Source organism: Nomascus leucogenys, chromosome 4 (genome assembly GCF_006542625.1).
Source record: "Nomascus leucogenys isolate Asia chromosome 4, Asia_NLE_v1, whole genome shotgun sequence".
Classification (NCBI taxonomy): Eukaryota; Metazoa; Chordata; class Mammalia; order Primates; family Hylobatidae; genus Nomascus; species Nomascus leucogenys.
This window is the reverse complement of record NC_044384.1, coordinates 103730554-103757872: the sequence shown is the minus strand read 5'-3', so window position 1 is coordinate 103757872 and position 27319 is coordinate 103730554. Positions and strand designations below refer to the sequence as shown.

At 43.2% G+C, this 27319-nt stretch overlaps 1 protein-coding gene across 13 annotated transcripts in view; it reads right to left on the bottom strand.

The window, feature by feature from the left end:
• The window catches only part of MAP4 (microtubule associated protein 4), a 238383-nt gene that overhangs the window by 50342 nt on the left and 160722 nt on the right, over positions 1-27319 (bottom strand). For all 13 annotated transcript variants that reach the window (XM_030811887.1, XM_030811889.1, XM_030811892.1 and 10 more), the window contains exons 5-8: positions 23272-23385; positions 20451-20573; positions 16564-17709; positions 15433-15555 (exon numbers count right to left, since the gene is read on the bottom strand). In XM_030811887.1, coding sequence (XP_030667747.1) covers positions 15433-15555; positions 16564-17709; positions 20451-20573; positions 23272-23385 — 1506 coding nt within the window. The remainder of the gene's footprint in view (positions 1-15432; positions 15556-16563; positions 17710-20450; positions 20574-23271; positions 23386-27319) is intronic.

The window sequence follows — 27319 nt, the reverse complement described above, 5'->3', positions numbered from 1 at the left end:
CACTCCTTGTTAATAAAAGGTAAAGTTGTCAAGTTATAATCTAGTTTCTTGCCTGGAAGTAAATGTTCCAAGTGTTTAGACATGCATACATATAGGTAAAACTATTTCAGAAACCATATTCTACATTTTAGAAACATTTCTCACATGTTTTAACTCAAGAAAATAAATCATGATTCTCCCTGATTAACTTTCAAAAGATGAGAAGCAAATAGACAGAATGAAAAAGCTGAGGCGAATAATCTGATTTATGTGAACCAAAGACATGAAAATGCTTATGGATAAGAAATCCTCTAAAGGCCAGGCACGGTAGCTAAGGCCTGTAATCCCAGCACTTTGGGAGGCTGAGGCAGGTGCATCACCTGAGGTCTGGAGTTTGAGACTAGCCTGGCCAACAGGGTGAAACCCTGTCTCTACTAAAAGTACAAAAATTAGTCTGGGTGTGGTGGCTCACTCCTGTAATCTCAGCATTTTGGGAGGCTGAGTTGGCAGATCACCTGAGGTCAGGAGTTTGAGACCAGCCTGGCCAACATGGTGAAACCCAGTCTCTACTAAAAAGACAAAAACTAGCTGGGCACGGTGGTGTGCACCTGTAGTCCCAGCTACTTGGGAGGCTGAGGCAGGAGAATTGCTTGAACCTGGGAGGTGGAGATTGCAGTGAGCCGAGATGGCGCCACTGCACTCCAGCCTGGGCTACAGAGGGAGACTATCTCAAAACAACAACAACAACTCTAAAAACTACAACGTGGAAATATCAAGCCTTTGTTCTTTTAAGCCTAGTATGGACCCTCCCATAGCCCTCCCCAAAAGAAAAGAGAATCATCCAACTAAACTAGGTAGAAAGATAACCCATTTCTTCAAGCAAAAATCTAAGATTTTCTGTTTTTTTTTTTTTTTTTTTTTTTTGAAACAGAGTCTCTGTAGCCCAGGCTGGAGTGCAGTGGTGCGATCTTGGCTCACTGCAAGCTCCGCCTCCTGGGTTCACACTATTCTCCTGCCTCAGCCTCCCGAGTAGCTGGGACTACAGGCGCCCGCCACCTCGTCCAGCTAATTTTTTGTATTTTTAGTAGAGACGGGGTTTCACTGTGTTAGCCAGGATGGTCTCGATCTCCTGACCTCGTGATTCGCCCTCCTCGGCCTCCCAAAGTGCTGGGATTACAGGTGTGAGCCACTGCGCCTGGCCAATTTTCTGCTTTTAGAGGCACACAATACCCCTAGGATCCTTTAGGAGCTTACTTTCTTTTCCCCAATTTCATCTCAAAATGTTTCACAGATGTCCCTGTTTCCCAAACTTGACTTTATTCCATGCACCTGCACTTCACTATGTATGCCATTACACAGCTGTCCCCTAGAATGCTTTACCTTAATTTGCTCAGCAAACTCTTAGCCATACTTTCAGAGTCTTCTGTGTGAAGATTTCTCTAGGTCTGGTAGGAAAACTTAGTCCCTTTCTGCTGTGTATTTCCATAGGATCTAGCTCACACTTCTATCATTTTTCAGAGGGGTAAACTTCTCTCACTAGAAAATTGTCTGTTTTCCACCCTGGAATCTCTGAAGAGTAGAGAATGTGTTTTATTAGTCTATTTTTAGAGTAGGAGTAATGCCACTTGGTATCTACTGAATGAATGAATAAACTAAATATTAAAAAGTAGAAAACATGCTGTGTGTCCGCTATTTGCAGAGCAATAGGCAATGTTTATACACTTTGGGAGGCCGAGGTGGACGGCTCACTTGAGCTCAGGAGTTCAAGACCAGGTTGCGCAACATGGCCAAACCCAGCCTCTACAAAAAATACAAAAATTAGCCGGGCACGGTGGCACACACCTGTAGTTCCAGCTACTTGAGACTGAGGTGGGAGTATCACCTGAGCCCAGGAGGTGGAGGCTGTAGTCAGCCGAGACTGTACCACTGCACCCCAGCCTGGGCAACTGAGCAAGACCCTATCTTAAAAAAAAAAAATGGAGGCCACCTTACTGTCACCTTCATATCTTAAAGAAATAACTATATCTGCAATACTGTAAATCAAAACTAAGTTTTTATTTTAACAGTGTGTTCAGAATCCCCCAATGCTATTTGTCAACCAGAGGGTACAAGTGAAGGGTGAGGGAATATGAGGGGAAGAAGCTTCTTTTAAATTAGGATATTCAAGCCAGGCATGGTGCCTCACACCTACAATCTCAGCACTTTGGGAGGCCAAGGAGGAAGGATTGCTTGAGGCCAGGAGTTTGAGACCAGCCTGGGCAATAGAGTGAGACCCCATCTCTACAAAAAATATTCACCAGGTATGGTGATGCACACCTGTCGTCTCAACTACTTGGGAGGCTGAGGCAGGAGGATTGTTTGAGCCTGGGAGGTCGAGGCTGTAGTAAGCCATGATCATGTCACTGCACTTCAGCCTAGGTGACAGAGTGATACCTTGTCTCAAAAAAATAAATACAAATTTAACAAAACAAAGTAGGATAATCAATTGTTGCTTGATTCATTTCAAATAATATTTAAATGTTCTGGCTCAAACAAGGTAATGACCACACAGTATTTTTTGGAGGTTAAAAGAGTTTAGGATGGCAATGAGTATATAGTAAGGTTCAATAAATGGTAGCTATTTTTAGCTGTGTGACTAGTCCCAATAAATTTCATCAGCATGGTAGTAAGAAAAAAAGCCAATGGGGTCGGGCGCAGTGGCCCATGCCTGTAGTCCCAGCAATTTGCGAGGCCGAGGTGGATCATGAGGTCAGGAGTTCGAGACCAGCCTGGCTAACATGGTAAAACCCTATCTCTACTAAAAATAAAAAAATTAGCCAGGCGTGGTGACACATGCCTATAATCCCAACTACTCAGGAGGCTGAGGCAGGAGAACTGCTTGAACCCAGGAGCCAGAGGTTGCAGTGAGCCGAGATTGTGCCACTGCACTCCTGCCTGGGCGACAGAGGGAGGCTCTGTCTCAAAAAAAAAAAAAAGCCAGTTGAATCAGAGGGCAACTGGGGTGAGAGTAATGAGGAAAGGAACTTCACAAATGGCACTACAGTTAAGACATTACCAAATGGGTACTTCTCCAGTTGTAAAATAGTAGCAAGTTCTAAGATAACAAATGGTTTTTTCATCTGCTGAGCATATTTTATTTATGTACAAGGGCCTTGAAACTGTTAGAATTCTGGGTTTATAAATTACTTCAAGTTTCACACCAAGAGAGTTTCTCACCATAAACTGACATTCCCAGCTGCTGGTAGACAGTTGATGAGCTCAAGCAAACTGAAGAAAGAAATGAAAGCCAGATTATAAGAAGACCAGGCTTCACTATGGCAAAGGGAGGGCCTATTTACAGGGATCTCAAACTGTCCCATTCACAGTAGCAGCATAGCAAGTACACTGTCACTCACAGTTCTACTTGATTTCCAGGGGAACAACTAACATGGAGCGGGTACTGGAATCTAATATGGATCATCCTTTCAAGCTTGTGCTTCCCTTCGCAAAAAAACACAATCCCATAAGAAGTCCTTTTCTGGCCAGGTACGGTGGCTCACCCCTGTAATCCTAGCACTTTGGGAGGCCAAGGCAGGCGGATCACGAGGTCAGGAGATCGAGACCATCCTGGCTAACACGGTGAAACCCCGTCTCTACTAAAAATACAAAAAATTAGCCAGGCATGGTGGTGGGCGCCTGTAGTCCCAGCTACTCGGGAGGCTGAGGCAGGAGAATGGCGTGAACCTGGGAGGCAGAGCTTGCAGTGAACCGAGATCGCGCCACTGCACGCTCGCCTGGGCGAAAGAGCGAGACTCTGTCTCAAAAAAAAAAAAAAAGTCCTTTTCTGAAAAGTTGAGCTTAGACTTCCCGACGTACTGCATTAATCCTCCCTGCCTGGAAGAACATGCATAGTATGCAAAGAAACCTTCTGTTAAAGTTTCCCTAAATTTGAGAGCAGCATGAAAAAATAACAGTAGAGCAAACAGTAAGCTGGAAGAGACTTTGGCAATATATTCACTTTCCCTACTTCCAAACAGGGTAAGATCAGCAAAAAGATAATTTACTTACAATTCAAAAGATGTCATTAGGCATCATGTATATGTAAAGTTCTAGGCTGGGTGTTAAAAAGCACACGTAAATAAATCAAACACAGACTCTCTCTGGACAATAAAATGCTAGACAGAGTCAAAAGACCTAGATTCTAATCCTAAATTAACCTCTAATTCACAGTTTATGTTTTCATGATGTATCTTTATCTGTCCAAGTAGAAAAGTGTTTAATTAGTGCCTAGATAATAAAAAAAAGTCTATTTTATATTTACTAATTGTCAACCTTCATCTTTTTCTTTTTAAGTACCTGAAACTTCCGGAAGCTTCTGAAGCAAGTCTAAGAAAAGCATGGATCTTAGAAACATAAAGACTTGGATTCAAATTCTAACCCTGGCACTTCACCAGCTATGTGACCTTGACAGCCTCCATTTTCTCACCTGAAAAATGGAGATAATCTTTAATAGTGTTATTTTATGTGTGTGTGTATGATCTATTTACCTATTTCTAGATAACCAGGCAAATAAAATCAACTCAATAGGTGGTAGGTGCTATTATTATTATTTTTTTTTTTTGAGATGGAGTCTCACTCTGTCTCCCAGGCTGGAGTGCAGTGGTGTGATCTTGGCTCACTGCAACCTCGGCCTCCTAGGTTCAAGCAATTCTCCTGAGCCTCCTGAGTAGCTGGGATTACAGGCATGCACCGCCATACCCAGTTAATTTTTGTATTTTTAGTAGAGATGGGGTTTCACCATGTTGGCCAGGCTGGTCTCGAACTCCTGACCTCAGGTGATCCACCCACCTCTGCCTCCCAAAGTGTTGGGATTACAGTTGTGAGCCACCGCCCCTGGCCAGTGCTATTATTATTAACACCTAGATTAGTTAGAGGTACTATTATTTTTACTAACACCACTAATAATATCTTTTTTTTTTTTGGGCGGGGGGCGGGGTGGGGGATGGAGTCTCACTCACTCTATCGCCCAGGCTGGAGGGCAGTGTTGTGATCTTGGCTTACTGCAACCTCTGCCTCTTGGGTTCAAGAGAGCGATTCTCCTGCCTCAGTCTCCTGAGTAGATGGAATTACAGGCATGTGCCACCATGCATGGCTACTTTTTGTATTTTTAGTAGAGACGGGGTTTCACCATGTTGGCCCTTGGGGGTTCACCAAGACCAGAGTTCAAGGCCTGGTCTTGAACTCCCGGCCTCAAGTGATCCGCCTACCTCAGCCTCCCAAAGTGCAGGGACTACAGGTGTGAGCCATTGTGCCCGGCCAACACCACTTGTAATATCTTTACTGTCCAAACAGTGGAAACCATGGGTGACACCATTTGACCACAAGACTAATGAGAACAAGATATGTGAGAATTGGTAGCAATTTGGGGGTAGGGCAGTTAACATGAATGATTCAAACTGAGGAACAAAGATGAACACCAGTGAGGGACTAACAAAACACATGAAAGACACATTATGCTGTTCGACAGAAAAACTCGATTTGCAAGACATAAACTCTCCCTAGGACAAGCTAGAAACAGTGACTTCAAGAAAAATATTGAGTGGATTAATTTTTCTTCTACAAAACTAAAAAATAAGAATAGGACAACTCTGAAAAAGAATAATAGGGCAAGGGGTTGGGCTAGCCCTATTAGATATTAAAATATATTAGGAAGCCTGGTGGAAAGATCAATGGATCAGGAAAGAAAGTCCAGAAATAGACCAAATACATGCAGAAATTTAGGGCATGACAAAGGTGGCAGTTCAGTGGGAGATCGATTATAAACACGATGGTGGGATGACCAAGTAACCCTGCCTCACAACCTTTTTTTTTTTTTTTTTTTTTTGAGACGGAGTCTCGCTCTGTCGCCCAGGCTGGAGTGCAGTGGCGCAATCTCGGCTCACCGCAAGCTCTGCCTCCTGGGTTCACGCCATTCTCCTGCCTCAGCCTCTCCGAGTAGCTGGGACTACAGGTGCCCGCCACCACGCCCGGCTAATTTTTTTTTTTTTGTATTTTTAGTAGAGACGTGGTTTCACCGTGGTCTCGATCTCCTGACCTCGTGATCCGCCCGCCTTGGCCTCCCAAAGTGCTGGGATTACAAACGTGAGCCACTGCACCCGGCCGCCTCACAACCTTATAAACAAAACATACCAAAAAAAAAAAAAAAACCCACAAACAAATAAGCAAATTCTAGATTGGCCAACAATTTAAAATGTAAAAACATTAATAGAGGAGAAAAGAAAATATTTTCATAATTTCAGAGCATGGATTGGCTTTTATAAACTTGATAATACATGAAGAAGTCATTAAAAAAAATAAATAAAACACAGCCGGGCACAGTAGCTCATGCCTATAATCCCAGCACTTTGGGAGGCTGAGGCAAGTAGATCACCTAAGGTCAGGAGTTCAAGACCAGCCTGGCCAACACAGTGAAACCCAGCTCTACTAAAAATACAAAAAATTAGCTGAGCATGGTGGCAGGCACCTATAATCCCAGTTACTAGGGAGGCTGAGGTAGGAGAATCGCTTGAACCTGGGAGGTGGAGGTTGCAGTGAGCCAAGATCGTGCCATTGCACTCCAGCCTGGGCAACAAGAGTGAAACTCTGTCTCAAAAAACAAAAAAACAAACAAAAAACACCACATACACAAAGTCTATGCCATGAAATAATTTTTCACCGATTAGATCAGTACACATAACCAAAAAAAAAAAAAAAAAAAAAAAATCACACTAGTAGAGAAAGGCAGGGAAACAGGTATTTGTCTATGTTGAGGGTGGGAGTAGAGATGTACCTTTCTCTACAAGGGACATCTCTGTAGGCCTACAGAGAGCAATATGGTAATACCCATCAAAATTATGAATACATATTCTTCAAACCAGAGATTCTTACTCTGGAGCCCCTTTGTATTACACAGACGCACACGCATGAGGATGACATCCTATAAATACAAAGATAGTTTATGTACCATATTTCTAATAAAAAAAGTTGAGAAACACCTAAATGTGCATCAGTAAAGAAGTACTGGCCAGGCGCGGTGGCTCCACACCTGTAATTCCAACACTTTGGGGAGGCTGAGGCAGGCAGATCACCTGAGGTTGGGAGTTTGAGATCAGCCTGACCAACATGGAGAAACCCCGTCTCTATTAAAAATACAAAATTAGCTGAGCGTGGTGGCGCATGCCTGTAATCCCAGCTACTCGGGAGGCTGAGGCAGGAGAATCACTTGAACCCAGGAGGCAGAGGTTGCGGTGAACCGAGATCACACCATTGCACTCCTTCCTGGGCAATGAGAGCGAAACTCTGTCTCAAAAAAAAAAAAAAAAAAGGAAAGTACTATAATACATTAGTATATACCTATGCAATGAAATAGTATACAGCTATCAAAAAAGAATGAGTCATATCTAGGGACACGTAGCAGGAAAAAAGATTAAAAAAAAAAAAAACGAGGCCTCTTTCTTTATACTGATTCTTTTTTTTTTGAGATGGAGTTTCCCTCTTGTTGCTCAGGCTGGAGTGCAATGGCACGATCATGGCTCATTGCAACCTCCGCCTCCCAGATTCAAGTGATTCTCCTGCCTCATCCTCCCGAGTAGCTGGGATTACAGGCATGCGCCACCACACCCAGCTAATTTTGTATTTTTAGTAGAGATGGGGTTTCTCCACATTGGTCAGGCTGGTCTCTAACTCCTGACCTCAGCTGATCTGCCTGCCTTGGCCTCCAAAAGTGCTGGGATTATAGGTGTGAGCCACTGCGCCTGGCTCCTTTATACTAAGTCTTAAAAGGTCTCTTTAAAAATTAAGTTTAAAAAGAATAGCACACATCAGTATGTATGTATACGTCTCATTTATATGAAATCAGGAAATATACATGTTATTGCTTATTATACATAAATTGTCTGGAAGGATATATAAGATATTGTGAACACTGGTTGCCTCTGGAGAGGGAAAGCTGGAAGGTGGTTAATGGAGGGAGGCCAACTTACGTTTTACTGTATACTCCTTTGTACCATGTGAATGTATGAACCTATTCAACAATTAGTTTAAAAAATTTTTTTAACTATTAAAAAAGTATACATTGTCCTTAGGGAAAAGGTGTGGTAGAATTTACAGAAGAAACAATAAATTTTGTCCCAAACCCATTATCCTTCCCATACCCACTCTGTAAGGCCACTGCTAACACAGTCTTTGAGCCTGACCTGACCCAGGCAGGGCCCCAAAAGTTCTGCAGTACTGGTCTTGCTTCCTCAAGAACAACAAATCCTCTTTCTGCATTTCTTTGGAAATACTGAGCAAAAGGAGATGGCTGGGATTTCACAGAAATTACATGTTAACTTTTGGATAACTGCTGAGACTAAAGAATGGGTCTAGAAACCAAAACGAAAGAACTGGATAGAACACTGGAAATCTCAATGAATGCTGGAAAGCCCTCTACATACTATTTCATTTTCTGCCTTGGTAATAGGGTAGCTAATAGAAGATAAAAACAGAGAAGATGAGAATGTCTTATGCAAATAACAACCTTTAGCATTCTTTACTCACACAGCAGTATTCCTTAGTGGGTACATACTCATGCATAGAACAAGCTTTACCCAAAAGAACAAGTCCATATCATGCAGAACACAATCCCATGATGAAACCTCTCTAAAAGCCTGACTGGCTACTAAAACCAATTGGTGTTTTTTTTAAATTCTGGAGTTAGTAGCTACATCATGCAAGCTGGAAAACAGTGATTAAGAAATAGTGTCACTTGTAGGCTGTGAAAAAATCTCAAAGACAAGGTAACATTATTTGAAAGCTAGATTCAGGGAAGCCACGATTAAATGTATACTTTTTTGGGGAACTGGGGGTGGGGGGAAACGGGGCTACCATTTCTAAATCTTAAAGGAATCATCTTCTTAATCTCATTCCAATTACTTGACTGAGTAGAGCCAAATAAGAGTAACATTATGAGGAACACAACATGGGCAAGTTTTATGGACTATGTTTGATGGACACAGACTATGCCCAAAACTCAAACCCACATGCAACTGTGGGGCAATGGATATAAGCAACAAACTGGTAAAAAAATGTATGTGTATCATTGAGAGATCATTTCCCATTACTGGAAACACAAATAAATCGGTGCCTACCAATGCCGGTTTGAGGCCACCATTTCCTCATAAGGAGGTGGACTGATTTCATTTAACCTAAAAGCAATTTGGATATTTAGTCCCACCAGCACAAGCTACATATAAATTGAAAAAAATCTCATGCACATAGCTAGACATGAAATATTTTCTTTCCCCTTGTGAATCCTTATACCAAGTAATGATTAAAATTTAGCTGTGAACTTGATACATAGGAGGCACAATTTTAAAAAAATTAAGAAATGGATGATGATAGGTCTTTTGTTAGACAATTCATTGAAAATTCAACTTCTCCTAAAATTCAACGTTCAGTGCTGGGTAAAAAAGGCATGCAACCAAGTTACCAGCCTCCTCAAGCAGGACACAAGGAACACATTGGCTGCAGAAAACACACAGTAGCAGTTACAGGTTTCATGCCAATAAACCAATGATTAACAAGGATGATTAGAGTCTGGATGGAGCCAAGGCACAAGCTCTTTGCCTTTCTGATGCTGACTCAAAAGCCACAAGCACACACATTTCCCCATGGCAGGTTCATACCAGCGGACTTCTGTTGCTTATATCTCTCTTGTTCCTGGATTGTAGACTTTGGCAAAAGTGGAGTAAGTCCTCGGGACTTGGTGGGTCTCATGTAGCCTTTCATTGGTTCTGCCATTCTGCTTTTATCTTCCTTTTTCCCTTCTCCTGGTGTCTTTGATTCAGATTTTTCTGTCATTTTCTGAGGTGTCTCCAAAATCTTATCTTTGGGTTCTGGGAGTTGAACACCCTTGGAAGCAGTCATTATTACTAACTTATCCTCCACCTCTGAAGGAGGAGCTTCGACTTTGCTATATAAGAAATCTGACTGGATTTCTGGTGTTGGCAAGGAAACACTTTCCAATTCCGTGATTTTACAAGCCAGACTAATTTCTTTCAATTTATCATTCTCACTTTTTGGAGACAAAAGAGTCAGATCCACCTTCTTATTCAAACTATCTGAACCTTTGGAATTTCTATCTTGAGCATTTTGGTCCTCACAAAAACTGAGCTTTTGTGCTTTGTCTCCCAATAAGTCAGGAATCTGAACTGGAACAGACCCTTCTTTAGTCTCTTTCTCTTCGTTCATGGGATGTGCTGGGAAATTACCTCTATCTGCATATCCTTCTAGGGCTCTGGCCTCTCCTGGTAGGCTCTGGTCTTCTACTGGCACTCCAGGAAGGAGGTGACCTTTTGCTAGCTCTGTGACTTTCTCTACTGAATGCTTAGATGCACCATTGTGCACTGACTCAGATTCTCCTATCACATGCCCTTCATCGATCCCTGCTTCATTTTTCATGGAGTCAGCAAGCTCAGCTTTATTCTTAAGAGAGTGATCTCCATGACTGTTAACTGTTTCTATGGCTGCTGTAATAGGTAGAGCAACTCCTCCTGTGCTTGCGGAGGGCACAACAGCAGAGGGAGCGTTGGGTCTTTCTTGACCTGGGACTCCATCTTTGGTGTAATTATCTACCATTAATGATTTGGAAATCTGGGCTGGGGCTATCTCTTGCCCATTTTTTGCCAAGGTATCTGGAAAGGAATCACTTTCCTTTACTACTTGAGGAGTAGGAGTGGGCAGTTTTTCACAGGCTGCTGATTCCAGAACCTCTAGAGGAGATGATTTATTTATCAGCTCTGATGGTGTTCTGGGACAGGTAAATGTAATATTTCTATTTTCGTCCATATAGGCCATTCCTTCAATTCCCTGGTCCCCTGTGGTTTCCAAGGGAACATGTATTTTTGTTGCATCTATCTTATTCTCCAGAATGTGCTTCTCAGGAGAACTATTTTTAACCTTTTTACTTTTTCCATCATTACTCCTTTTACTTGGTTTGTCAGCCACTGCAGTGTATCTATTGGCTGCATCTGTCTTATTCTCCTCAGATACTAATGAAGGAACAAATACTGCCCCCTGGATTTGCTCTTGGCAGCTCACATCTGTCACCTTGGCAGGTGGTTCAGTAACAGTAGAAGCCTTGACTGTGCTTATTTTGTTTTCCCCAAGAGTCCCAAGCTCAACAAAATTAACCTGAAAATTTCCACCCTTCCTGTCAACTACTTCCACTGTGGGTGTATCTGGTGTATGTGAGAACGAAGAATCATGCATTTTGGGGAAAGTAAATCCTATTTCCTTGCTTTTATGGGGAATACTACCAGCATCTCCATCCTTCCCTTCAAAAGGTGGGTTGAGGATTTCTTCCTTCCTTTCCATTCTAGCAGGCTGTCTGGAATAATTATTTTTAAACTTTTTGCTTTTGCCTTCATTGCCTCTCTTTTTAGGCTTTTCAGAAATCCAGGGAGCTGCCTCATGATCCTTCCATGGACACCTTCCTTCCTTGCTCTGGTTACTGACACCCATATCTTTGACTACATCTCCTGTTTCTGTGCTAACACCAGAAGTCTGAGTCATGCCTGATCCACTTTCCAAAGGAATCAATGCCTGCATGGTGCCTGCCACCTTAGGCTGAGTCATCTCTTTAGGCTCCCCCATCACCACTGCCTCCATGAGATCAGCATTAGTGCCTGGTTGCTTTGAAGAATTCAGCCCCAGCTCCTCACTCTTATCCTGAGTAGTCATTCCTTCAGTTTTAGAGACTGGCTCACTCGGTATGAGAACAGCCCTTCCGTCCTTCTGGCTGTCCAGAAGAAATGGCAGCTCAGATTTTGCTTTTACCTTCCCAGAATCTGTTCTCATTTTCCCAGAACTTCCCCTTCCCTTCCTGCTTTTGCCATCACCTGCCATTCTCTTAAATGGTTCATTCTCTACCCCAGGGACCTGTACCAACGCTTGGCCCTGCAGCTGCTCAGAAGTAAAGATGCTGATCTCTTGTCTTTGGTTGGGAAAAGCTTCCTCTTTTAGTTCTTTATCCTCTTCAGCTCCTTCAGGAAACTCCTTCAGTTTGACATTCTGCAGTTTAGTCATTTTACTTTCATTATTCCCTTCTTTTAGATTACATTCTAATGGATTACTTGCTATCAAAGTGGGTATCAAATTTGGTATTTCTTTTGCTGCTGTGGGTTTTGAAACTACACCCATAACCTCTTGGTCCAAGAAAGGAGAGCAACCCTCTTTGAGTCTGATATCCAAAGGAGTTTCTACATTGCATGCAGAAACTTCTGCTAGGGGTCCTTTCAGATTGAGAGGGCCTACTGACTGGCTTTTATCTACAGGAGTCTTCAGGTGGGGTGCAGGCTGTGGTTTGTATTCATGTTGCTTCAGCAATTTCTTGTCTTGGCTTTGTGGTACTGACTTGTTACCTTTGCTGTCTTCCTCTACTCTCAGCTTAGACTGAGAACTTATTGCAGTTTTGGGGGTTTCTTCTGAAGGATATAAAGGAATTCTGAGACTCTCTGAGACAAAGTTCTCAGCTACCAGTCTGGCTGCACTGGAGTTAACTACACATTCCCTTTTCAAGTTTTCTTCAGATACAAGTCCATATTCTGTACCCATAGTGGTAGGCTGGCTGGGGAGAACACCTGATTTTTGTGTGTCAGCTGCAAAGGGATGACCTTTAGGCTTATCTGCATTGTCATCATCCCAAGGTCCTCCAGCCCGGGGTTGAGAATATCTCTTTTGCTTTGGTTTTTTCTTCTTTTTCTTCATCATTATTGGTGTGCTTTCTATATCCCAGGCCTCCCTGCCAAGATCCCTCTGGGGTTCAAGTGAGTCAACATGAATACTTTTTCTTTGGTTCCCAGGCCCACCACAGGAGGATGAACCAGAGACCCAACCTGACTCAGACAAAGAGCAGTGGCCCAGCCTGTGATCAAGAGTCTTCCATGGAGGAGAGCCTCCCAGCAGCTCAGGAGGGACCCTGGCAGGCTTGGGCCGGGCTGACCTGCGGTCACTGGGTTTGCAATCTTGTTTGGCTTGTGTGGGAGGGCTACGGCAATACATGAAGTTGGCTAAAATTCCAAACAAAAAACTCCTTGTTATTGTTTCTTAAAAACAAAAACAAAACAAAACAACAACAAAAAAAAAACCCAGACCACATAATGACTAATTTAAGGAGGCTATTTTCACTAATACATATACTACTTACTGTAATTTGCTCAGGAAAACAGTTTTTTCTAAAACATTTCTCACTTTTAACTGGCGCTAGCAAAAATATTTAACAGATCATCATCTCAGGTAAAGATTGTTTTCAAACATTTATAAAATATTTGAAATTTCAGAAGTAGCAGGACTGAACTTTTAAAAATGAAATATTTCACATCTTTTAACCTCTAAAAATAAGCACTTACTGCCTGTAAATCTCATCGGATTTATATTGGTCATTATTAGTGCTTGCCTCTTTTTGGTGAAATTTATTAATTGCTTCAGTTAAATATACATGATTTTGGACAAAATTTATAATTCTAAGACTTGGTCACCAATATTCAACTAATACTTGTCAAACAAACCAGATAGATTCTGGGAACTAGATCAGAAGGCCAGACTTAAGTCACTTCATGCACACAAAATACACTGAATCCACATTTTGGTCAGAGGAAAATTCTCATAATTCCAGAACCAGAGCATCCTACTTTGAAAGACAAATATGTTAAATTTCAACATTGTGCTCCTAAATGTACTTCCCAAAAGACAGAGAAATATATATAATGTAAGTAGGATAATTAATTTTAACAATTAAGATGAGTACCTTTAGAAGAGTTTCAGCAGGTGACCTGGTCTACCCTTCCTCCAAGTTAATATAATATGGATCCAAGATCCTGGCAAGAGTCTCATTAAGAGCAGGTATATGCCAGCTCCTGTCAAGTCTGACCCAATAAATTGATTTCCAAGAATATTATAATATGTAAATAGTGCATTTCATTCTTGTCCTTACCCCTCCAATATCCTCTAAATCCTAGCCGTTATTTAATATCTCAGTTTAATTATTGCATCGCTCAAAAAATTGCTAGGCTATAGTACCCCCCAGTATTTATAACATTTAATTCAGCAATTAATCAGCAGCTATTCAGTGCCATCTTTTATACTATTTTATTCAATTATTATGAAAATCTTGGATTTCAGAGTTCATGCCTGATAACTTACCTCTTCATTCAGGTTATAATATAATAATTCAGGGGCAAGGACTGGGACTTAAATATCTATGTGCCTTAATATGGTGTATTTTGTATATCATAAGCACTTGATAAATCTTTACTGATTTGTTGAGTCAGTAAAACAACATTTAAAAAAAAAAATCACACATTTATTTAAGCTCTAGTCTTGTGCTAGGTAGTGTGCAAAGCATTAGAGATTCTAAGTGAAGTAAGTCATGGCCCCTTATGTCCCATATGTCAGGATGTCCACATTCCAATCATAGTCACAGAAAAGTAAACAGAAAATCAAGTTGATAATCATATACATACGCTTCTGGGTTATAAAAAACAGGTAATCTTAAAATTCACTGAATAATCAAACTGTAAATTGGAAAGTATCTTAGAGCAGTACCTCTCAAAGTTTAATGAAAATTAGAATTATCTGGGGATCTAATTAAAATGCAGATGATAATTACAAAGGCCTAAGGTAGAGCCCAAGATTCTGCATTTCTACCAGCCTCTCAGGCAATGCAGATGCTATTGGGCCATGGAACACTGTAACTAGTAAGGCTTTAGAGAACATTTGACCAATTAATTTATATTATAGCTGAGTAAACTGAGATATAGGCAAGTTATGTAACTTGCCTAAGACCACACAGGATAGAATAGTGAATAGCTGAACCAGATCAAAATTTGGGTGTACTTTCTTCACTATGAAAACAGTGGAGAAGGCCAGGCACGGTTGCTCACGCCTGTAATCCCAACACTTTGGGAGGCTGAGTGGGCGGATCACCAGAGGTCAGGAGTTCGAGACCAGCCTGGCCAACATGGTGAAACCCCGTCTCTACTAAAAATTAGCCGGGCATGGTGGCAGGCGCCTGTAATCCCAGCTACTCAGGAGGCTGAGGCAGGAGAATCGCTTGAACCCAGTAGGTGGAGGATGCAGTGAGCCAAGATCACACCATTGCACGCCAGCCTGGGCGCAGAGTGAGACTCCATCTCAAAAACAACAACAACAACAACAAAAAAAAAACAGTGGAGAAAAAAAAAATTTAGGTATCCTGATTTGCTGTAGTAGTAATTTTTAAAGATACAACAAGCTGACATTCTGTCTAAACCAGATAAAATCTGTCTAAGAGAATTGACTTCAGAAACTATACTGCTGATTACCACCATACAACAGGGAACTAAAGACAATGTCTGCCATCACTACTCCATCGCCCCTAATTTGTTTCAAAGAGTTCATTTTGTTTTCCTAACTTACCTGAGGTCTCTGAAGAAAGCTCAGAAGGTTGACTGTTGCATGGTTTCTTTTCCTCTAGTTTTTCTAAAACAGAATCCTCATTGGCCGGCAAGCTGCACTTTTCCCCCATTCCTGTGATGGTTTCTAAAGGTAATAACAAAGCCACACACGTTTCAGAGAAGCATGATTTCAGCCATTTTCCACCTGCCAGAAATTGGATATGGGATTAGTTTCTGAGGAGTTCTACAAAGGGCAGCAAAGGAGTGAAGTGGTAGTTGGAAGCTGAAGTTGGGAGTGTATGTCTAGTTATGTTACTTTTTTTTTTTTTTTGAGATGGAGTTTTTCACTCTTTCTTGCTCAGGCTGGAGTGCAATGGCGCAATCTCGACTCACCACAACCTCCACCTCCCAGGTTCAAGTGATTCTCCTGCCTCAGCCTCCCGAGCAGCTGGGATTATAGGCATGTGCCACCATGCCCGGCTAATTTTGCATTTTTAGTGGAGACGGGGTTTCTCCATGTTGGTTAGGCTGGTCTTGAACTCTCGACCTCAGGTGATCCACCCACCTCGGCCGCCCAAAGTGCTGGGATTACAGGTGTGAGCCACCATGCCCAGCCGATGTTTCGTTTTTTAAGATGGGAAAAATAACAAACTGTTGTTAAATTGATGGGAATGATCCAATGGAAAAGGATTTAAATTGGTGTGAGGGGCAAAAAAGGGAAGAATACGTGGGGCAATATATCGAGTAGGAAAGAGGAGATGGAATTTAAGGCAAAATGAGGAGAGGTTGGTCTTAATTAGGAGCAGGAACAGTTTACTTATAAAAACAGGGGAGTTTTCATAAGCAGAGTCCATGGATACAGACACAAGTAGTTGGGTAGATAATGGAATAGAAGTTGGTGGATGTTCTATTTTATTGCTTGACTTATCTGGAAGAAAAACATGACAATCAGCAGAGAATGAACATAGAAAAGGTGTTGGAGTTGGGAGGAGGGTAAAGGTGGGAAAGAGTTGTCTAGGAGAGCAGGAGTATGAATAAACTTGCAAAGTACAGCGTGACTGTCTGTACTTTACCTGGCATGATGTTTGTCCTTAGTCTTCTCGAGACTACACCCTGGTAGAGAGAAATACTGAGAATAAGCATAAGCACGTACCTGGTGAAATCATGAAAGTAGGTGCAGCTGACTGCCCCACATCCTGCAGAGATTCTAAATGGGAATCCTCACTTATTCCTTTTTGTGTTTGTGCAATTTCCATGTCTTTAATTGGAACTGGTGTTGCCTCTGTTTCTGAGAGTGGTGGAACATCTTTGGCTGGAGTCACATTGTTGGCAGGGGTCAGAACCCCATCCTTAGCCAGGGGTGCTTCTGTTTTGAGGGCTGGGACCTGATCCTCAGTCAGGGCCACCTCCATTTCTGGAGGCAGACATACATTCTTGATGAGAACTACTTCTGTTTCTGGAGGTGGAGTCACATCCTTGCCCAGAGCCATTTCTGTTTCTGGCGGTGGAGACATGTCTTTCAACGAGCCCACTTCTTTTACTGTGGACAGAGCCACATCCTTGCCCAGGGCCATTTCTGTTTCTGGGAGTTGAGCCATATCCTTGACTGGGGCCACCTCTGCTTCTAAAGGCAATGCTTTATCCTTGGTCAAGATCACGTTGGTTTCTGGGGGCAGTGTCATGTCCCTGGCCAGGGCTACCTCTGTTTCTGAGGACAAAGCCACCTTCTCAGCAGAGGATATTTCTGTGGATGATATAATGTCGTTAGCCTGTGCCACCTCTATTTCTGAGAGTAATACCAAATCCTTGGCTGGGACTATCTCGTTTTCTTTGGGTGGTCCCATGTCCTTGGAAGGGGCCAAGTCCATTTTTATAGGAGAAGCCTTCTCTGTTTCTTTAAACAGTGTCACATCCTTGGCAGGCGCTACCTCTGTTTCTGTGGGCAGTAGCACATTCTTGGCTGAAGACACATCTGTTTCTGTAGGCCATCTGACATCCTTAACCAGGGCCACTTCTTTTTCTATGGGTAGTTCCATGTCCTTGACTAGGGCCATATCTGATTCCAAGGATGGCTGCATGTCCTTGGCCAGTGTCACATCTAATTTGGTGGGTGATTCCGTATCTTTAGCCAATGCCACCTCTGTTTTTGTAGCTAGTGCCATGTCCTTGGCGAGGGCCACCTCTGTTTCTTTAGATGGTGCCATGTCAGTAGTCTTCAGTCCCATCATTATTTCCAATGCTTGTGCTGGTGGCCTCTCTTCTGATGCCATTTCTGTTTCCTTGGCTAGCTCTAAGGGAACTAAATTGGAAATTTAGGACACATCATTGTCTACTAATACCTTTGCATTAAAAATGCTTACTTTCTTCTGGCATAAGAGTATTTGGCTTTTGTGACCATAAGACTGTACACATAACTAAGAAGTTAATGTTAGGCCGGGCACAGTGGCTCACGCCTGTAATCCCAGAACTTTGGGAGGCCGAGGTGGATGGATCATCTGAGCTCAGGAGTTCGAGACCAGCCTCACAAACATGGTGAAACCCTGTCTCTACTCCTTCCCTTCCTCCCTTCCTTCCTTCCTCCCTCCCTCCCTCCTTCCTTCCTTCCTTCTCCCTCCCTTCCTTCCCTTTTCTTTCTTTTCTTCCCTCTGTAGCCCAGGCTGGAGTATAGTCGGCTCGCTGCAGACTCCCTGCCTCCGGCTCCCGTGATTCTCCTGCCCTGGCCTGCGGGCTGCCTGGGATTGTGGACGCGCGCCACCACCCCTCCCTGGTTTTTCTCCTTTGGCTGGAGGCGCGGTTTCGCCATGTTGGCCAGGCTCTCGGCCTCCTGAGGTACTGGGACTGCAGACGGAGTCTCGCTCACTCGGTGCTCGGTGTTGCCCGGGCTGGCTCGCTGCAGCCTCCGCCTCCCAGCCGCCTGCCTTGGCCTCCCAGGATGCTGGGATTGCAGCCTCTGCCCGGCCGCCGCCCCATCAGGGAGGTGGGGAGCGTCTCTGCCTGGCCGCCCATCGTCTGGGATGTGAGGAGCGCCTCTGCCCGGCCACCCCATCTGGGAAGAAGTGAGGAGCGCCTCTGCCCGGCCACCCCGTCTGGGAAGAAGTGAGGAGCACCTCTGCCCGGCCGCCCCGTCCGGGAAGTGAGGAGCGCCTCTGCCTGGCCGCCCCGTCCGGGAAGTGAGGAGCGCCTCTGCCCGGCCGCCCCATCTGGGATGTGGGGAGCGTCTCTGCCCAGCCGCCCCGTCTGGGAGGTCTACCACGGAGGCCAGACGCAATGTGGGGGCTGGACGTGGTGGCTCACGCCTGTAGTCCCAGCACTCTAGGAGGCTGAGGCAGGTTGATCACTTGAGGCTAGGAGTTCGAGACCAGCCTGGCCAACATGGCGAAACATATGAAAAATACAACAGACAAACCAACCCAGCGACAACAAAACAGGTCTACCGTAGAGTCATACTCTAATTTCTTCTCTTTTCCTCCCTTTCTGATCCTTTATCCCACTTGCTTTTTCTTCCTCTTCCTTCTCCTTCTTCGTTGTCAAATAGAGGATTGAGTTATTATCATTGATCCCTACAAAGTCCCTCTCTCATTTATTTTCTTTAATTCCCACCCCCCATTTCTATTCCCTGTCTTCCCATGTGCAACCTTCCTAATGTGTTTGATATGCATCTTTTTGTTTGTATGTATTTTTAGAAAATGTTTATTGTTTTGGGTGCAAAAAAAATTAATTTTTTTAAAAAAAGAAAGAAACCCTGTCTCTACAAAAAATACAGAAATTAGCCACATGGTGGCAGGCACCTGTAATCCCAGCTACTTGGGAGGCTGAGGCAGGAGAATTGCTAGACCTCAGGAGGCGGAGTTTGCAATGAGCCGAGATCGCGGCATTGCACTCCAGCCTGCGGGACACAGCAAGAGTCCGTCTCAAAAAAAAAAAAAAAAAAGAAGCTAACGTCAAGTAACATATTCTGCCTACTCTTTGACAGTCTCAACACTTGGAAGAATAAGATGTAAAATACTGGGAGGACAAGTAGTGGAGGAGAAAAGGCAAAGAAGAGAGAAAACACAGGCTTCAAAAAATAACACGGGCACAGAATTAGTATTAGAAAGATAATCTGTGGGACAGCAGGTCAGTCATGCTTCCTATCAAGAAAAACCCCAGAGTTCTAAATCTGTACCGAATTTTTGTTTTTGTTTTTTTGAGACAGGGTCTCACTCTGTTGCCCAAGCTGGAGTGCAGTAGCATGATCTTGGCTCCCAGGTTCAAGCGATTCTCCTGTCTCAGCCTCCCTAGTAGCTGAGATTATAGGTACACGCCACCATGCTGAGCTTATTTATTTATTTATTTAGCTCTTTCACCCAGGCTGGAGTGCAGTGGCGCAATCTCGGCTGACTGCAACCTCCACCTTCTGGTTTCAAGTGATTCTCCTGCCTCAGCCTCCCTAGTAGCTGGGATTACAGGCACCTGCCACTATGCCCGGCTAATTTTTTGTATTTTTAGTAGAGACAGGGTTTCACCATGTTGGCCAGCCTGGTCTCGAACTCCTGACCTCAGGTGATCTGCCCACCTTGGCCTCCCAAAGTGTTGGGATTACAGGTGTGAGCCACCGTGCCCGGACCAATTTTTGTATTTTTTGTAGAAATGGGGTTTCACCATGTTGGCCGGGCTGGTCTGGAACTCCTGACCTCAAGTGATCTGCCTGCCTCAGCTTCCCAAAGTGCTGGGATTGTAAGTGTGAGCCACCACACCAGGCCATAAATCTGTACTGAATTTTAAAAAAATTCTGATACCTAATACAATGAAAAATGTGATGACAAAAATATATATATATGTTAAAAAATAAAAAAAGTATTTATTTGCCCATTAACCCTAAGTGTTATAGTTCAGCAATTTAATTCCTCCAGTGGTGATATCACTAATATAAGCAAAACATTTGTGATAGTTCTGAAATTTTTATACCTGCTGTAAGCTGCTAAAAAATACACCTGATGATTTATATTGATTACCAATACTGCAACCATTAACTGAAAAAGGGAGTCTCTAATAGTTTACCTGCCGTTGGCTGAGGAGGTTCTGCAACAGCCTCTGGGGAAACAAAGGACTCTGAGTGTGGAGAGTTTAAGGCTTCCACAGACCACCCCTGAGGTACAACAGCTGTGTTGCAGGGAGACATACCTAATATTGAAACACAAACAAATACATTTTGAAACTTAGTAAACATTGGAAACAAAAGGTATTTGATATTTAAAATCAGCTGCATATATTGCCAGGAAGACACAGACTAATAAAAAACTATGCAAAAAAAGTTTTTTTTCTTTTTTTGAGACGGAGTCTCGCACTGTCACCTGGGCTGGAGTGCAATGGCACGATCTCGGCTCACTGCAACCTCCGCCTCCCGGGTTCACGCCATTCTTCTGCCTCAGCCTTTCAAGTAGCTGGGACTACAAGCACACACCACCACACCTGGCTAATTTTTTTGTATTTTTAATAGAGACGGGGTGTCACTATGTTGACCAGATTGGTCTCAAACTCCCGACCTCGTAATCCACCCGCCTTGGCCTCCCAAAGTGCTGGGATTACAGGTGTCAGCCACCATGCCCGGCCGACAACGTAAACAAGTTTTAAAGGAAACACTGCTGACATTCTTCAGGTTTTAGCTAGTTGTTAGTAGGTGGTATAGTATATCCCATTAGTGCCATTAATCAACATTCATTGGCTACCTTCTACAGGGTAATATAAAGATTCAAAATAATAATGATTGAACTCTAGTTCCAACACCACAACCAACATAATACACTATAGTAAAAAATTGCGAGTCTTAATTTCTTCATCTGCAAAATGAGATTAACACCTCCCTTTCCAACATTAGAAGACAATTTTATTAGTATACTTTGTAACAGGTTTTTTTTTGTTGTTATTGTTTTTGAGATGGAGTCTCACTCTGTTGCCCAGGCTGGAGTGCAGTGGCGTGATCTCAGCTCACTACAACCTCCACCTCCCAGGTTCAAGTGATTCTCCTGCCTCAGCCTCCCGAGTAGCTGGGAGTACAGGCATGTGCCACCATGCCTAGCTAATTTTCTTATTTTTATTAAATTTATTTATTAATTTTTGAGATGGAGTCTCGCTCATTGCCCAGGCTGGAGTGCAATGGCACGAACTCAGCTCACTGCAACCTCCGCCTCGCGAGTTCAAGTGATTCTTCTGACTCAGCCTCCCGAGTAGCTGGATTATAGGTGTCTGCCACCATGCCCAGTTAATTTTTGTATTTTTAGTAGAGACAGTGTATCACCATGTTGGCCAGGCTGGTCTCAAACTCCTGACCTCAGGTGATCTGCCCACCTCCGTCTCCCAAAGTGCTGGGATTACAGGCATGAGCCACCACACCCGGCCTAATTTTTCTATTTTTAGTAGAGACGGGGTTTCACCATGTTGGCCAGGCTGGTCTCAAACTCCTGACCTCAGGTGATCTGCCCACCTCTGCCTCCCAAAGTGCTGGGATTACAGGCATGAGCCATTACACCCAGCCTAATTTTTGTATTTTCAGTAGAGATGGGATTTCACCATTTTGGCCAGGCTGGTCTTGAACTCCTGGCCTCAAGTGATCCATCCGCCTTGGCCTCCCAAAGTGCTGGGATTACAGGCGTGTGCCACTGCACCCAGATTTTTTTTTTTTTTTTTTAGACAGGTTCTCAACTCTGTTGTCCAGGCTGGAGTACAGTGGCATGATCATGGCTCAATGCAGCCTTGACCTTCTGGGCTCAAGCAATCCTTCCGCCTCAACCTCCTGAGTAGCTGAGACTACAGGTATGTGCCACTATGCCTGGCTGAATTTTAAAATTTTTTGTAGGACAGGATCTCCCTATGTTGCCCAGATTGGTTTCAAATTCCTGGGCTCAAGCAATTCTGTCGCCTCAGCTTCCCAAAGTGCTAGGGTTACAGGCATGAGCCACTGTGTCTGGCTGTAAATGAAGAAGTAGACAAACGTGGCTGGGTGCAAAGGCTCATGCCTGTAATCCCAGCAATTTGGGAGGCTGAAGCGGGTGGATCACTTGAGCCCAGGAGTTCAAGACCAGCCTGGGCAACGTGGCAAAACCCCATCTCTACAAAAAATTAGCCAGGCATAGTGGTACACACCTGTAATCCCAGCTACTCAGGAGATTGAGGTGGGAGGATCACCTGACCAGGAGGCCAAGGCTGCAGTGGGCCGTGATCACATCACTGCATTACAACCTGGGTGACAGAGTGAGACCCTGTCTCAAAAAAAAGGGGAGATCACAGCCCAACTGTGAATCTGTGAATCGTCTCCTTTGATTAATCCAAAGAGAGCCTTGTCACACCCACAGCCCCTAAATCTGACTTTTCTTAGTGGTTAACTTCAAGGGTGATGTGTGAAAGGCCATGTTGATTGTGTGGCATTAAACAAAGGACACCAGAATATGCCACCCCAAAATATGCTACTTTGGCATAAGGACTTTTTTAAGCTGAAAGCTATTATTAGCCTGGAGATGGCACCATAGGAATCTACATAGCAACCTTTACTAACTAGCTTTTACCTTCCATTTACTTGTCTCCCACAATTTGCGGCCCCTAGAGACTCAAAAGTCTTTTCCTTCATCTTCTCACTTCTCAAAAAAAAATTTATCATTCTTTATTGAAGAAGCTATATAAGGTGGAATTCTAAAGCCACCTCTTGCAGAGTTACTCATTCTCTAGGTACCTCTCATGTACATATGAAATTCACATTTTAAACTTTGGTCTCTTTTTTCTTGTTAATCAATCTTTTGTCACAGAGCCCTAGTCAGTGAACCGAAGATGAGTAAAGAAAAATTTTTTTTCTTTCCCTACAGAATAAATCCATTTGGAGAAGCCATACCGTAACTGTCTTTCAAGGGATCATTTTGTCCTGCAAATATTGAAGTATCAGCTGTTGCACTGGACGGAAAGACCAAATCTGCCAGGTCATCATCATGGTACATCTTAAAGGGATCTGGAATATAGAAGAAATCCAAAACTCATTCCTGGTGAATGCAACTAGAAAGATTAATATTTCTTTTTTCTTTTTTTCTTTTTCTTTTTTTTTTTGAGGTGGAGTCTTGCTCTGATGCCAAGGCTGGAGTGCAGTGGTGCCATCTTGGTTCACTGCAACCTCCACCTCCCAGGTTCAAGTGATTCTCCTGCCTGAGCCTCTTAAGTAGCTGGGATTACAGGTGCCCGCCACTATGCCTGGCTAATTTTTGTATTTTTTTGTAGGGACAGGGTTTCTCCATGTTGGCCAGGCTGGTCTCAAACTCCTGATCTCAAGTGATCTGCCTACCTCAGCTTCCCAAAGTGTTGGGATTACAGGCGTGAGCCACTGTGCCCAGCCAATATTTCTTATTATCCTATGATGAATATAGATGAGCTGTCATAGTAAGTAAACCGAAATCATATGTGACTGCACATGGTAGAGAATCAATATTCACTAATTCATTTGTTATGAGTTAATAATAAATAATCCCTTCTCTAAGATTTGGTTATGTACATCAGATAGCCAACAAATGTATAAAACAAAAAGGGCAACTAATGCTCAACTGTATAACAAACACTCTAAGAGGTGAAAGTACAGAGAAAACTAAATTTTCAATATATATTTATATTACATTCATTTTAAGTTGCTTTTTAAAAAGACAGAGCCATTAAGAAGCTTAAAAAAAAAACCAACAAGGAATTTTTCACCTCATACGGACATGATGAAGAAAACTGCATTTCAAAACTGTCTGAATGGGACAAGATAAACAATTGTTATCCTAACAGAAGAAATAAACTCTTGACTCAGGAGCTGGCATGAATAAAAGCACTCAAAACATCAGGTAAATTCTTTGTGCTTTTGTACATGAAAAAAAAAGCAGGGCCGGGCATGGTGGCTCATGCCTGTAATCCCAGCACTTTGGGAGGCCGAGGCGGGAGGATCACGAGGTCAGGAGATTGAGACCATCCTAGCTAATAGAGTGAAACCCCGTCTCAACTAAAAATACAAAAAAATTAGTCAGGTGTGGTGGCACGTGCCTGTAGTCCCAGCTACCCGGGAGGCTGATGCAGGAAAATCGCTTGAACCCAGGAGGCGGAGGTTGCAGTGAGCCAAGATGGCGCCACTGCACTCCAGCCTGGGTGACAGAGCGAGACTCTGTCTCAAAAAAAAAAAAAAAAAAAAAAAAAGATAAAAGAAAAAAAAGCAAAGCTGTTCAGGCTAAACAAGAGTTCCACTTTCTGAAGAGGCCTTCTCGGAATTTATTTTATTATCTTAATCATCCTGAAGGCTTGTTAAAATAAAGATTGCTGGTTCCTGAGAATCTGCATTTCCAACTAGTTCCTGAGTGACACTAACACATCACTCCCTTAAGACACTTCAACTGTCAGAGACAGCTGCATAAAAGCCCAGGCCTTGAGAGAATGTTCATTTTCTTGGCTCTGAGGCAGCTATACCACACTCTTTTTGTAAGAAATTTCAGGATTAGGGGAGACCACTGCATCGGGAAGTGTGAACAAGCAGAAGGCAATATTGGGAAACTTGTTGAGGCTTCTTCTTCAGAAAACCACGGGAGCCTGGAAAAGTGGCACACACCCCAGCTACCTGAGAGGCTGAGGTGGGAGGATCTTCTTGAGCCCAGGGGTTCAAGGCTGCAGTGCACTATGATATGGTGACTGTGAATAGTCACTGCACTCCTGTCTGGGCAACACAGCGAGAACTCCATCCTTAAAAACAAAAAACACAGCCTGTTTTTTGTTTAAAAAAACAAAACAAAACCCTTATTTTCAAAAAACGGAAAAATTAGCCAGGCATGGTGGCTCATGCCTGTAGTCCCAGCTACGCGGAAGGCTGAGGTGGGAGGATCACTTGAGCCTGGGGAGGTTGAGTCTGTGGTGAGCTGTGGTTATACCACTGAGCTACAGCCTGGGTGACAGAATGAAACCCCATCTCAAAATAAATAATAAAAACAGAACAAAATTAAAAAAAAGAAAAGTAAGGGAGACAGAATATGAGAGAGATGATAAACATTCATTCTTCCCAGTCCTGTATGGTTTGGGGTAGCTTGCTGCTTGCTCTGCCTCTCACAGTTCCCTTGAGGGAAATTAGGATTCTTAAAGCATCAAACAGAGTAAATTCTGGATGGTTTGCACCTTAAGATGGGAGCTTGCTAAATTACATGTAAAAATAGATGATTCTTACAGAGTTCTGTCATTTAGTCATTAATTTTTTACTGGGTCCCTTATGCTCTAAAAAACCCAAAGATGTACAAGGTCAGGGATGGGAACATTTAGCCACAGGATGTATTTTGGTTCAAGTCAAGGGAGATCTTTGCTTGATAAGTATTTAAGCTGAAAACTAAAGAACTGAGTGGTTATGAGGAGGAGGACAAACCTTTTCTCTCTACATTCCCTCTCCTCTAATCCCACAGTTTAAAATTCCATCTATAGGTTGATGACACCTGAATTTATATCTCAAGACCTCTAGACCTCTCCCCTTATTTTCATACTTTTATGTAGCATGTTTCCAAATCTACTCATTATATAGTCTTTCCATCTCTAATGGCATTCTATCCTTCTATGTTTTTTGCAAGAAACCTTGGAGTCATCCTGGACCTCCTCTTTTTCACAGACCACAGCCAACCCATCAGAAAATCCATTGCCCTTGACCTTCAAAATGTGCCCCAGAACCTGACTATTTCTTCCCCAGCTCCATGACTAGGGTTTCTCAAAAGGTTGCAGTCCAGCGGTTGGCCAGGGGCTGTGGTGATCTGAAGACTTGACTGGGGCTGCAGAACCTGCCTGTTAAGATGGCTTACATGGCTGTTGAATGGAGGCCTCTGCTCCTCTCCCATGTGTGCCTCTCTGTATCAGCTGGCTTTCCTCATGATGAGTAAACCCAGAGTGATCAAGATGGAAGCTACGATATATTTTTTTTGAGACGGAGTCTCGCTCTGTAGCCCAGGCTGGAGTGCAGTGACGTGATCTCAGCTCACTGCAACCTCCGCCTCCCAGGTTCAAGCAATTCTCCTGCCTCAGCCTCCCGAGTAGCTGGGACTACAGGCACCCGCCACCACACCTGGTTAATTTTTTGTATTTTTAGTAGAGATGGGGTTTCACCATGTTGGCCAGGATGGTCTCCATCTCTTGACCTCGTGATCCACCTGCCTCAGCCTCCCAAAGTGCTGGGATTACAGGCGTGAGCCACCGCACCCAGCCAAAGCTACGATATTTTCTGTAATTTAATCTTAGAAATGACAAACTATTATTTCGGCCGTCTATTCTACGATCACACAGACCAAACCTAGTACCACATGGGAGGTGACTACACAAGGGTATCAATACCAGGAGGCAGGGATCATTGGGAGCCATCTTGGCAGTTGACTACCATACTCAACTTTCAGGAAATTAAACCCCGCTGAATTTTTTTTCCTACTCAAAATTGGTCATTCCTTTGTTACCCTTGCTGGCTCCTCTTCTTCCTGATTTAAATTATTTATTTATTTATCATTTGAGCTCGGGCGGTCAAGGCTGCAGTGAGCCCAGATTGTGCCACTGCACTCCAGCCTGGGTGACAAAGGGAGATTCTGTCTCAAAAAAATAAAATAATGAGCAAAATATGCTGTAGCCATACAATGGAATATTACGTGTCCATAAAGAAAGTACTGATACATGCCACAAAATGCAGGACTCCTCAAAACATTATGCTAAGTGAAAAAAGGCAGTCACAAAGAAACCACTTTATATGATTCCGTTTATATAAAATGTCTAATCTAAGCAAATTTATAGAGACAAAAAGCAAATTGGTAGTAGCTTAGGGTTGCAGTGGATAGGGAGATGGGGGTGATATTTAAAAGGTACAGAGTTTCTTTTTGTGGTAATAAAAGTGTTCTAAAATTGAATCTGGTTATGGTCAT